The following is an 11,267-nucleotide window of genomic DNA, read 5'->3' as shown; positions in this document are numbered from 1 at the left end:
GGGGGCCCCCCCGGCTGTCTTTTTCCCGTCAGCAGCTGAGGTGGCTGCTCCTGCGCGCTCCTCCGTCAGCTGGCACACGATCTCCAGCACCTGCGACTCCCGCAGCAGCCTGTCCAGGGCATACATCTCCTGGCACCGCAGGGGACCGAAGGTGCCCAGCTTCTGCAAGGCACAGCCAAACCAGGGACTTCAGTGACAGAGCTCACTGCCCACATCACAGCCTTCAGGCTGCAGCAAGACCCCCTTCAAGGGCTCACATACAGCCCACCCTAGGGTGTCTCCTGCTGCCATATCCCACCCTGGTCCTCACCAGCAGCAGGCTGTTGCAGTTGTTAAGGTGAAGCACCAGAGCCTTATCCAGGAACTCATTGCCGGTGCTCATGGGGTCAGTGCTGGCCTCAGAACCACTGCACATTCCAGTGTCATCTGCCCCCATCTCGCCAGCGCTGGGGGCCCTGGTGCCACGCAGGGGTCTGCCAGCCCTCCTGCAAGCCAGGGAGAGATCAAGGCAGTGGATCAGCACAGGACACCTGGACCTGCCCCTTCCCCACCCACAGGGCAGAGGATAAGTCTCTGGAGGCACAGGGGCTGCCTCCAGCCCACCCCTCACAGAGAGCTGCAGGGTGCTACCACAAGGACCAGGTACTTTCTGGATGTTCCCTAAGCTGTGAGGAACAGGTCTAAATATGCTTAGGCACCCTGGCAGAGCTGAACATCCCCCATTCCAACTGCCCCAAGGCCATCTCCTGCCCTGTGCCCCATCCTATGAGCCCCACTGTGCACCTCTCATCTTGGAGAGGCTCCTCCTCAGAGCCCTCTGAGTCCTCCATGTCGGAGGTGTTGAGGAAGCTGAAGCTCTCCAGCGCGTGCTCCACTGTCAGGCTGATGCTGGAGGCCCGGCTGAGGAAGATGCCTTGCTTCTGCTGTGGAGGAAGACATGGTGGAGTTGAATCCTGGCTCACCAGCCAAGATTGCCCTGCCACCCACATTACCAGGCTATGCCATCAGGGATGGCCCCATCCCCATCATCTCTGGGCACTGCCAGCAGGGATGGCCCCATCCCCATCACCCCTGGGCACTGCCAGCAGGGATGGTCTTGTCTCCATTGTCTCAGAGCACTGCCACAATGGCTGTCCCTGTCCCCATCATCTCCTGGCATTGCCAGCCAAGATGACCCTGTCACCCTTGCCCCGTGACACAGCTGGGAGCCCCTCACCAGCAGCATCTCCTCCAGACGTTTGAGCTCCCGTTCAAGGGGCTGCAGCTCCGGGAACTGTCCCCGATAGTCATCCAGAGCTGAGCCCAGAAGGCCAATTGCCTCCTCCAGACCTGAATCCACCATCTTCCCCCGCAGCACCTCAGGGATGCTGGTGGGCTGTGGTGGGGTTGGGACGGGCCTCTCTTCTGCAGAGGCTTGTGCCAGTGCTGTGGGGGTCCCGGTGCCATAGTCACTCTGTGCTGGTGCCTGGCTCTGCACTGGCTCGGCCCTGCCAGCCTCCTCCTCGCAGGAGGTGGCCCATGCCACAGAGGCACGGGGCTTGGCCTCAGTGGCCCTGTCCTGCCCTGCCACAGCAGCTGCCACTGCAGCACCAGGGTCTGCGTCTTGCTCGCCCATCCCTGTGTCCTCTGGGCTGGGTGCGGGCTCCCAAGAGCTCTCTGCAGTCTTGACCTCCATTGTGGCATCCACGCTGGCCTCGCTGATGTGGCTCAGAGTCCGGGAGTAGGGCACATGCCCGTTGGCCACTGTCTCCTTCTTACGGCTGCCTGGCTCCTCCGGCTGGCTCCCAGCGGAGGGGACACTGCTGCCACTGGCCCCAAGCACGGCATCAGCCTCCTCTGGTTGCTGGGAGAAGGAGATCTCGATGGCGGGGGCGGAGGCCTGCACCTCGGGCTGCACGATGGGCTTGTGTGTGGCATGGCGGGCGCTGCCGGACAGCTGGGGGCTGGAGGAGTCGTCCGAGGACTCAGAGGAGATGGACCAGGCTGTGCCATTCTCCAGCTCCTCCTGGCGCCGCAGCATATTCTGGAGAGGGGGAGAATGGTGTCAGCCGAGACCCTGCTCCTGCTTCCCCTGCTCCTCCAGCTGTCTGCGTGTCAAGCAGGGGCAGGATCGATCTGAGCTGGAGGGCACTGAGGCTGCCATGGCTCTGCTGGCACAGCAGGATGGTCAGCAAGCACTTGGCAGATTCCAGCTCTCGATCCCACCCCATGCCAGCAGGCAATCCAGCTCCCCATGACCAGCCCCGTATGTCCTGGAGCCTTGGGGTGCCAGCGGCCCCCTAGCACAGTGGGATACAACACATGGAGCCAAGGACACCACCCACCATGGCTGCAAGGACAGCAACAGCTCCAGCACCAGCTTGTGGGGACACCACTGGCCACCACACCAACTTTGTGGGTCACCATCACTGAACTGGTGCCACGCCAATTCCACATTAGTCACACCAGCACCATGACAGCATCACACAAGTGCCACGCCAGCACTGCCACACCAGCACCATCTCACCAGCACCATCACCAGCACCACACCAATGCTACCAGCACGGGGACACGGAGAAGCTGTGTACTCACTAGTGCCCAGCTCTTGCATGGGGGTGAACCCAGGCTTCCCTAGCTTGGGGACTAGCTCTGCAGGACCAGCCAGACCCAGCCTGGCAGGATCAGGCCTTTGGGCATCAGCAAGGGAGAGTAGGAGACAAGGAGTGGCTACAGCTACTGCAGGATGGCCACAGCGCTGGGCTAAGCTACTGGCCTGCTCCAGCCCTGCACTTACGCGGCCCTGCTGCGGCCATCTCCCGAGCTCGGCCGAGGAGACATCGCCGCAGGAGCAGCTCTGAGACAGCTTCTCGAAGAGTGTCTCCCGAAAGATGTCCAGCAAGGACCAGCCACGCTTGTCAGCCGCCCACTCCGGGCTCTTGGGCAGAGAGAAGAGGAGCTGTGAACGTGGGAGGGAGGAGCATGTGCCGGTACTGGGGAGTCCTGGTGGGATGGCTGGAGAGGAAGGAGCTGCCTACCCGTCCCTGAGCTGTGCCACCCTCTGAGACGTTGCCTAGGCACATCCCTGTGAGGATCCCTCCACTGGCCATGTCTCCTGAGCAGCCCTGCCTGGTGCACACTTACATAGAATGCCTGTTCCCGCAGGGACGGCGTGTCAGGGGGACTCTGGTTGTAGGTGGAGAACCTCTTGTTCACCGTGGAAGCCTTGTTGACACTGCTGGCTGCCGAGGGCTGGTCGTCCTTGTCGAAGGGGCTGGGGAGGACAGCAGGGAGGTGAGGGGTGTGCACCAGCCTGGGGGGTCTCAAGACACCAGGACTCCCTCCAGTACAGCTCTGGTTTTCCATAATTACAGCCCAGTTTTGGGACAGGAGACAGCCTGGGGTGGGCCATCTCTTGCCATTCCATGCTGGGCATCCCCAGCACTGCCATGTGCCACCAGCAATGCCTGCTGAGGTACTCACTTCCAGGTCACCTCCAGGCTGAGTTTGAGGGTGCCCAGGTCGTTGATATCCACAGCCACTACCTGGGGCAGAGCCGCAAAGAGGTCCTTGGTCTCACAGGACACATTGCCCACCACAACGTGGTTGGCCAGGCTCTTTAGCTCTGTCACCTGGAGGAGGAGAGGAAGGAAAGGAGGAGATAAAGCCATGGGCCAGTGAGTGTGAGGTTTAGGCAAGGTGCTGGAGGGAATCTCAGGGAAGTGGTGGAATCACAATCCCTGAAAGTGTTCAGAAAACGTGAATGTGGCACTTGGGGACATAGCTTAATGGTGGGATCGGCAGTGCTGGTTAATAGTTGGACTTGATGAGCACAGAGGTCTTTTCCAACCTAAATGACTCTACGATGCAGGAGGATAGCTGGCCCACCCATCCCTGCCCTTTTCTGCACTGTACCTTGATGGAGAGGAACTCGGTGACGAGGGGCAAGAAAACCATTTCCTCGCTGTCCCACACCTGCTTGCTGTTCACCTCAATGCGCCCTCGCAGCTTCCACCGCTGCCGTCCGTACTTCATGAAGATCTGGGGATGCAGAGGTGTGGGTATAGGGGAGACATGACCCCAAGGTGATGGGTGCTCTCTGTATGTCCCCAGGCATGGCCATGGACCCATGCCACCCACCACCACCCACCACCACCCTGCAACATGCCCTCCACGCCAGCACCCACCTACACCCCTGAGACACCCCAAGGACAACAGGGCAGAGGAAGAGCAGAACCCAACCCATATGGTCCCACCAACCTCATACTGGTCACCAGCACAAAGCCGGGCAAAGCCTGCCAGTCCTGCAAGAGAAGGCAGAGGGGCGTCAGCAGGCAGCAGGCAGGCAGGCAGGCAGCAGGACAGGGATGGAGCAGGACATGGTACCTTTCATCCGGATGTGGAACTCGCCCAGCTGGCTCTCCAGCTCATTCTCCAACAGACACATGTTCTGGGAACAGACAGACAGATGGACAGGACCCATCAGCAGCCATCCATGGACTCAGCACCCTGCCAGCCCACCCCAGCCAGGTGTCTCACCTCTGTGTACTCCTTGTAGCCCTTGCTGGCCTCGGCCAGGCTCTCGCGTGCCTCCCGGCTGCCCGGCGAGCCCGTGCTGTAAGCCTTGACCATGTTGTGGGCTCCATCGCGGAGCCGCCGCTGGATGCAGTAAGCCTCATACAGCTCATCTATCTGCAAGGACAGGCCCGAGCTGTGGTGAGGGGCAGGGCTGGGGACAGCACGGCCACCCCAGCACCGCCCCAGCTCTCACCTTGCTGGCGTGAAACTCCAGGCGACGCAGGAAGCGCTCGATTGACTTCACTTGCTGGAAAAGCAGAGAAGATGGTGTGAGCAGCAGTGCAGCCCCTCTGTGGAGCAGCCACAGGTCAGGATGTGCCCTCTGTGTCCCCTGTCCTGAGGCTGGGGTGGGTCCTGGTCACCAGCCCTGCCTGGGAGGTGCAGGGTGGCAGCCAGTGGGAAGCACCCATGTGCTGCAGCCTCCTCCAGACTCCCCTGCTCCAGAAGGCCCTCCAGGGGCCAAGCCAGGCTCCAGGGTGCTTTTTTGTCCCAGCCTCTGAGCTAACCCAAGCCCTGCACTCACTAACAACAGCTTTTGTTTGCCTCAAAGGGGTTACAAGACCATCTCTCCTTATGCCCCACCCAGGGCCACTCTGCCCACAGAGCCCCAGTCCCTCTCCTTCCCAGAGGACAAGGCAGCAGGGCAGTGCTAGCAGAGCAGGGCTGGCAGTAGCACATCCCAGGAACAAGGAAGGGGAATACAAGGGGGACAAGACACTGATCCCGCTTACCTTATCCAGATCGTAGAGAAAACCCTGGAGGAGAGATGAGAGGGATAAGACGTAGCACAAAGCCAGCTCTGCCCACCCAAAGAAGACCCAGCACATGGCACCCACCACCCATAGCACAGCAGTGGGACATGCAGCACCCAGCCAGGGCTGGGGAGTGCATGACAGAGGGACAGGAGCCCCAACACCAGAGCCTGGGCTGGCCCCTACAACCCCACAGAAACAGGCTCTGCCCCAGGTACAGATGGACCATGAGTTGCCCCAGCTGTGCCCACAACCCCGGCTGTCTACCCAAAGCACCACTCCCCATAAGGCTCTTCCCAAGTGGCACTCACCAGGCGTGAATTCCTCTTGGACTCACGGATCTGTGTGCTGAGCTTCTCCAGTTCCAGCTGGTGCACCTCCAGGTAGGCTCTGGGGACAACCACACCATGGGGGTCAGGTTGGGACACTGTGTCCAGGACTTCTGCTCCCCACAGCCCACACCAACCCAACACATGTGGCAACACATCCCCACTCCCTGTTCCAGGACCCAGTTGTGGGAACCCATATATGCCTCTACATGGGATGTGGTGGGATGTGGGACCCCACACAATCTGGGACCCCAAGGCAATGTGCCCAAGAGACCTACCATGTCTATGCCTGGTGAGAGCAGAGAGCTCCCAGCCCCAACCCATGTCACAAGCTGTCTCCATGCCCCTCAGGAGCTCCCTGCCTCCACCCACCCAGCACTTACGTCAGGCCCTTCTTGAGAGCTTCGTACACCTCGTCCAGGCGGCTGGGCTGAGGCACCTTGGGTGGTGGGGACTTGTGGGACATTGAGAACATCCTACTGACCCTGGAGCCAGTCTTGCGGGAGACAGTGGGGGTGAAAGCTGAGAGATTCCTGGGGAGAGAGGCTGGGATCAGCACGCAGCACCAGGGTCTTTCTGGATGCCCCAGCCAGCCTGTCTGGAGACAAGGGTGATTTCTGGGATGGAGGCCAGGTCCACTGGGACCTGCCTGGCCCTCCCAGGACTCCCTGGAAGCCATTCTAAGTGTCCAGCAGGGCTGGAAGACACAGAGCCATGAGACTGGGCAGCACTGCCTGCACCACATGCCTGCAGCCCCCTGGCAATGCATTTGGCTGCCCCAAAGCCATGGGAAAGACAAGGAGAAACCCAAAAATGTGGAGATGGAGAAGAGCAGGGAGGCAACATTGTCCCAGTGGGGTCCAGGAGTTTGGCTGTGATGTAGCCTCTGCGGAGGTGGAGGGTTCCTGGTGCCAGCTGGGGGGAGCCAAGGCAAACAGAGATAGCACCAGCTGGAGTCAGGCTAAATTCCTGGAGTGCCTCTGGGGACATCTCCAGACCTTGTTGGCCTCGAATGGGGCCATGCTGGGCTCCATCCCCAGCACCCAGGTTGCCAGGGGCATAGAGGTGCTCCCTGGGCACTGTGGCAGAGTGAAATATGCCACCTTGTGCTTCCAGGATCAGGCAAGGATCCCAATCCAGCACGGGAGCATCCTGGGGACCAGCAGCCCTGTCACCTCATCACACAGCACAGCGACATGGGGCAGGGACATCCTCACTGATGCTCTGCCTCTCCAGATGTCACCAAACCTGCTGGATGGAGCTGCCTCCCCCGGCTGACCCGCGGGATGCCGACCCAGCACTGGGACCCGAACACCGAACACCACCCTTCCTGCCTTGTGCAATGGAGTCACTCCCCAGCCGAGCGAGCAACGCCTCGCTCAGACCGGCTCTTCCCTTCCTCCTTCCAAAGCATCGTCGCGCCACCGGTGCCCAGGAGACACCATGGGCTCCTCATTTCCCAGCCTCAGGCTGTACCTCCCATCCTGTGCTGCTCTTCACAGAAGTGACAAAAAGACTTCCCCGAATCATCAGTGGGGAAATGAATGTCTTGGCCTCCTCCCAAGCGATGGGTAAGCGCCTAATTTCCACCATTCCTCCTCATTCCTATCCTCCAGGGTCCCTGGAGGCATCTCCCACTAGCATCTCCCCAGCAACCACTTGGCTGCAGGCATCTAGAAGTCCTCCCTCTTCTCTGTTTCTAAGAGGCCCCCTCTGGTACCCACAAATCCAGCAATGAGCTGGTGACCTGGAAAGTGTCACTTTGCCCAAAGGCTGGACAGGACTTGGGGACAAAGTTGATCAGGGCAGGAGGCCAGAGTGCAGGAAGGCTCTGCCTGGAACCCAAGGACTACCTGTGAGAGGGTAGCCGGGAGCTAGGGATGGTGCAGAGGGGGATGGAGGGGAAGTGCAGCACGTGGAGAGGCTCAGCAGAGAGGAGGAGGAAGGGTATGAAGGGACCATAACATCACCAGTGGCTGGAGAGGCTGGAGCAGGCAACAGCTGCTCCTCACACTGCAGCTGGCGGGCAGCCGGTAAAACCTTTCAAACGATAGGTTTGAGGTGACCCTGAGGAAACCCTGATTCACACCAGCACTCAGCCCCGAAACTGGCTGCCGCAGGATGTCAAGGCCATCAAGACACTTCAAAGCCACCCCAGCTTTACTGCACCCATTAACATTATGAGATGGTCACAGGGAAGCTCTTTTAAGAGCTGGTTGAAGAATGAGGTGAGCTACACCTGCCCCCTCCATGCTCTGGTGGCAGCAGCCACATGGCTGCAGGGTCCTCACCCCAGCTGGGGCACAGCATTTGCAGAAGGCTGGGACGATGGGCTCTATCTCCCACATGGCCTCAGTGTTCCCTGCAGCCCCCTGTGCAACAGCCCCTGGCTACCAAAAAGGTCCCTGAGCGAGATGCTGGGACAGCTGGATGGGAAGGAGCCTCAGGATGCACAGCAGGTCCCACCACAAAGCCCAAGCCTGTCCCTGTCCCTGTCCCTTGTGGCAGGCAGCGTGAGCACCCATTTCCTACCTGAAGGGCCGGTCGGCCGATGAGTTCACTCCGGCGAAGGACTGGCTCCTATTGATCTTGGTGACGAGGACTCGGCGCTGCGGGCGCACAGACAGTGACATCGTTGAGTGTGACCTGGAGGGCCGCCCTGGGGACAATGACACAGCAGGGTCACCAGCAGCGGGGTGAGGACACACAGGCAGGCAGGACTGCCACCAGGACTGAGAATGGCACCCACAGACCATGGGTTGGGAGACTTCCCACTCTCTCAGTCCAAGAACATTCCTGGTGGCACCGGCACACAGATCTCATGCTGCTCCCAGAGATGCTGCTCTTGGTGAAGGAGGGCTCTGGGCACTGTGAGCTCTCAGTGGGCACACCCAGTCGTGTCCCAGCTTGGCCCTATGGGAGTCACAGAAAGGGGCTGATGCCCAGTGCATACCATGGCCTTTCCCAGATGTGTCCGTGGCAAACTCTACATGGTGCCCAAGCCCAGACACCTCCTCCTGAACCCCACCTTGTCCCATGTCCACTGTCACCCGTGCCACCCTGCTGCAGGGGCAGGAAAAGCACAGGGCTGGACCCGGCTGCCCAGCCCTTCGCTGTCTCCTCACTTGCTTCCGCTCGCTTGCTCCAGCAACCAGGAGGGAAACCCAAGGACAACAAAGCACTTTGGAAAGTTCCCAACTTTGCCAGGAACTCTGCATCGGGGAAGAAAAGGCTGAGCCATTCCCTGCCAGGCCCTGGAAAGTCTGCGCAGGCCACATGTGTCCAGCCCCATGGCTGCTGCACCCCTGCCCTCTGCTCCTGGCAGTGACAGTGTCAGGAGCCTTGAAACCACTGCCTGCTTGTCCCCACCACAGCCAGTGCAGTTGATACCAGCTGGGGGTGGAGCAGATTTCTGAGTCTCAGGGCCCAGACCCGTCTGCCACTCCATGTCACAGGAGCCATTCCTGTATCCCTGGTCGGGGCTGGCGCTCAGGGAGGGCATCCCAAAGGACAAGGCAAGAGCAGGGGAGAACAAGGCTCCTGGCCCTGCCACCCCCAGCAGTGCCAGCTGTGCACAGAGAGGAGCCCAGCCTACAGGGCAGCCACAGAGGAGCAGGATGAAGGATGTTCCACTTCATTCTGGCCACCACTGATGGCAGGGCAATCCCTCTGTCCCAGCCAGCCCTGAGCAGAGCTGCGGGAGCTGCTGGGGATGAGCCCACACAGTGCCAGCAATCCCCCACCCCACCAGGGGAGGCCAGGCAGGACCCTGGGGATGCACAGCTTCCCTGGCAGACAGACTGAGCCAGAGCCATCTCCCTACATCCTAAGGGGCTCACTATGCCTTTCCTCCTGTCTCCAGCATGGCCGACAGTGAACAGCACAGGGACACAGGCACTGCTGGGGCTTCTGCCACCATCCCCACTCCTTCCCCGTGCCCAGGACCCTGGCTCGGCCTGGTCCCACACGGCTCACACCCACTCAGCCACCGGTGGGCATCCCCCCGGCACGGTGCCCTTCACCACCCCGCACGTCAGGCTGGGGCCAAGGATTTGCAGCACCCAGAACGTGCCAGAGCCATTTGCAGTCAAAGCTAACCACCACCACTCACCTCTATCCCAGTGGAGCCAGGAGGCAGCAGGTCCATCTGGTTTCCCCTTGGGACGCGTGTCCCAGCCCAGACCACGGAGCCACTCGGCGGGTCCCACGGACACGGTTATCTGGGTGCCAGTCCCTCCATTTTCCAGGACAACACTGTCCCAATTAAGCTCATTACGAAGAGCTGTAATCCCTGGCAGCACAGCTGACCTGCAGATTACCCTCTGCAGGGCTCTTTAATCTGCTCCCCATTGAGCGATGAGGGCCTGTGGCACCCGTGCTTGCTCCCCAGCTGGGTGCTACAGCGGCTCATCCATAGGGAGAGCACCCACCATCCCTGGACAAGGCTCTCCATGTGTGGGGCAGGTCCCAGCTCGGGGTGAGGATGGTCCTGCCAGCCTATCCTCCTCCAGCCCACGTTGCCATTTTGGGGCACAGAGGGACCTCTAAAGGGAGTTTCCCAGGCAGAAGCCTGCACTGGGGAAGGATGCTGAAGGTGTCAGAGGAGAGAAGGATGCCGAGAGCATCAGGGGGAGGGGGATGCTGGAGGCATTGGAGGGGAGAAGGATGTTGGGTATGCTGGAGGGGACCGATGCCCCAGCACAACTCCCCAGCAGTCAGAGCAATCCCCAGCCACTTGCCCAGGCACCTCAGAGGCTCCAGCAGCCACTTGTGCCGTGCTGGGTCCTGCTCCAAAGCACTGGAGGCTCCCTCACTGCCACAGGGAGCAGTGGCTGCTGACAGGACCACATCCCTGCGCTCCAGCCCCAGACCCGGCTCTCCCATGGCACCATGGCACCCTGCGTCCCCAGGCCTGGCATCCTGCAACCCAGATCCTGTGCCAGGACCCCAAGCCCCCTTGGAGGAGTGGGACACCATATCCCTGCTCTGCAGGAGTGATGCTCCAGGAGCCCCAAGGATGCTCCAGTCCAGCACCGGTGGGCAGCCAGCCAGGTGCCGAAGGGCTGCATGAGGCCGGGCAGGCAGGGTGTGGGGTCTCTGTTCCTGGCACGCTTGAGCTTGACTCACAGAGGAGGAAAAATCCCCAGCATAGAGCATTCCTGACATTACCGAGATAAGAGGTACCTGGTACCAGCAGCACAGCCAGCCCCCACAGGGAGCAGAGCCCGGGGCGCACTTGGAAGGGACCACCGTGCACCGTATCTTGCCCAGGCTGGTGAGCCCCATGCCAGGCTTACCATGAGGCTGGCACCAGCAGAGCACTGGCACACTCGTGTCTCTGCCATGGGCTAAAGCCCCATGCACATCCTTTCTCTCTCCTGAGCAGGAGAGGTCCTGCCCCAAAGATTCAGCCCCAGCAAGCCCCACCGCCCCCTGCCCTTAGTTAGGGCTCAGTGCTAACAAACCTGCCTCCCGACCAAGCTTTTCACCTTTTCTGCGCCACAGACTGCCTCCAGCTCTCCCAGCGTAGGAAATGCAATCCTGGGAGTGTGTCCGTCTGTCCGTCCTCGGCCAGCACTGCCCGTGGGCAGTGGCCAAAAGGGCAGTGAGCAGCTGTACAGGCAGCACAACG

General features: G+C 60.8%; 1 protein-coding gene across 11 annotated transcripts in view; it reads right to left on the bottom strand.

Moving 5' to 3' along the window:
• FAM65A (family with sequence similarity 65 member A) overlaps positions 1 to 11,267 on the bottom strand; it is a 32,162-nt gene that overhangs the window by 3,846 nt on the left and 17,049 nt on the right. For 7 of the 11 annotated variants that reach the window (XM_017740887.1, XM_017740888.1, XM_017740882.1 and 4 more), the window contains 16 exons: positions 8,168 to 8,294; positions 6,019 to 6,168; positions 5,618 to 5,696; positions 5,286 to 5,309; positions 4,748 to 4,801; positions 4,516 to 4,668; positions 4,363 to 4,426; positions 4,237 to 4,280; positions 3,892 to 4,017; positions 3,460 to 3,608; positions 3,121 to 3,250; positions 2,774 to 2,914; positions 1,217 to 2,023; positions 784 to 923; positions 311 to 485; positions 27 to 162 (listed from right to left, as the gene is read on the bottom strand). In XM_017740887.1, coding sequence (XP_017596376.1) covers positions 27 to 162; positions 311 to 485; positions 784 to 923; positions 1,217 to 2,023; positions 2,774 to 2,914; positions 3,121 to 3,250; positions 3,460 to 3,608; positions 3,892 to 4,017; positions 4,237 to 4,280; positions 4,363 to 4,426; positions 4,516 to 4,668; positions 4,748 to 4,801; positions 5,286 to 5,309; positions 5,618 to 5,696; positions 6,019 to 6,168; positions 8,168 to 8,268 — 2,473 coding nt within the window. In that variant the 5' untranslated portion in view covers positions 8,269 to 8,294. Of the gene's footprint in view, positions 163 to 310; positions 486 to 783; positions 924 to 1,216; positions 2,024 to 2,773; positions 2,915 to 3,120; positions 3,251 to 3,459; positions 3,609 to 3,891; positions 4,018 to 4,236; positions 4,281 to 4,362; positions 4,427 to 4,515; positions 4,669 to 4,747; positions 4,802 to 5,285; positions 5,310 to 5,617; positions 5,697 to 6,018; positions 6,234 to 8,167; positions 8,295 to 11,124; positions 11,207 to 11,267 lie in introns of those variants that run through there. The other 4 variants (XM_017740889.1, XM_017740892.1, XM_017740891.1 and 1 more) reach the window with 4 other exon arrangements.

This window comes from Corvus brachyrhynchos, unplaced genomic scaffold (genome assembly GCF_000691975.1).
Source record: "Corvus brachyrhynchos isolate BGI_N302 unplaced genomic scaffold, ASM69197v1 scaffold26, whole genome shotgun sequence".
In the NCBI taxonomy this organism is placed as follows: domain Eukaryota; kingdom Metazoa; phylum Chordata; class Aves; order Passeriformes; family Corvidae; genus Corvus; species Corvus brachyrhynchos.
The sequence above is the reverse complement of the archived record's forward strand: the minus strand, read 5'-3'. Positions and strand labels throughout refer to the sequence as shown.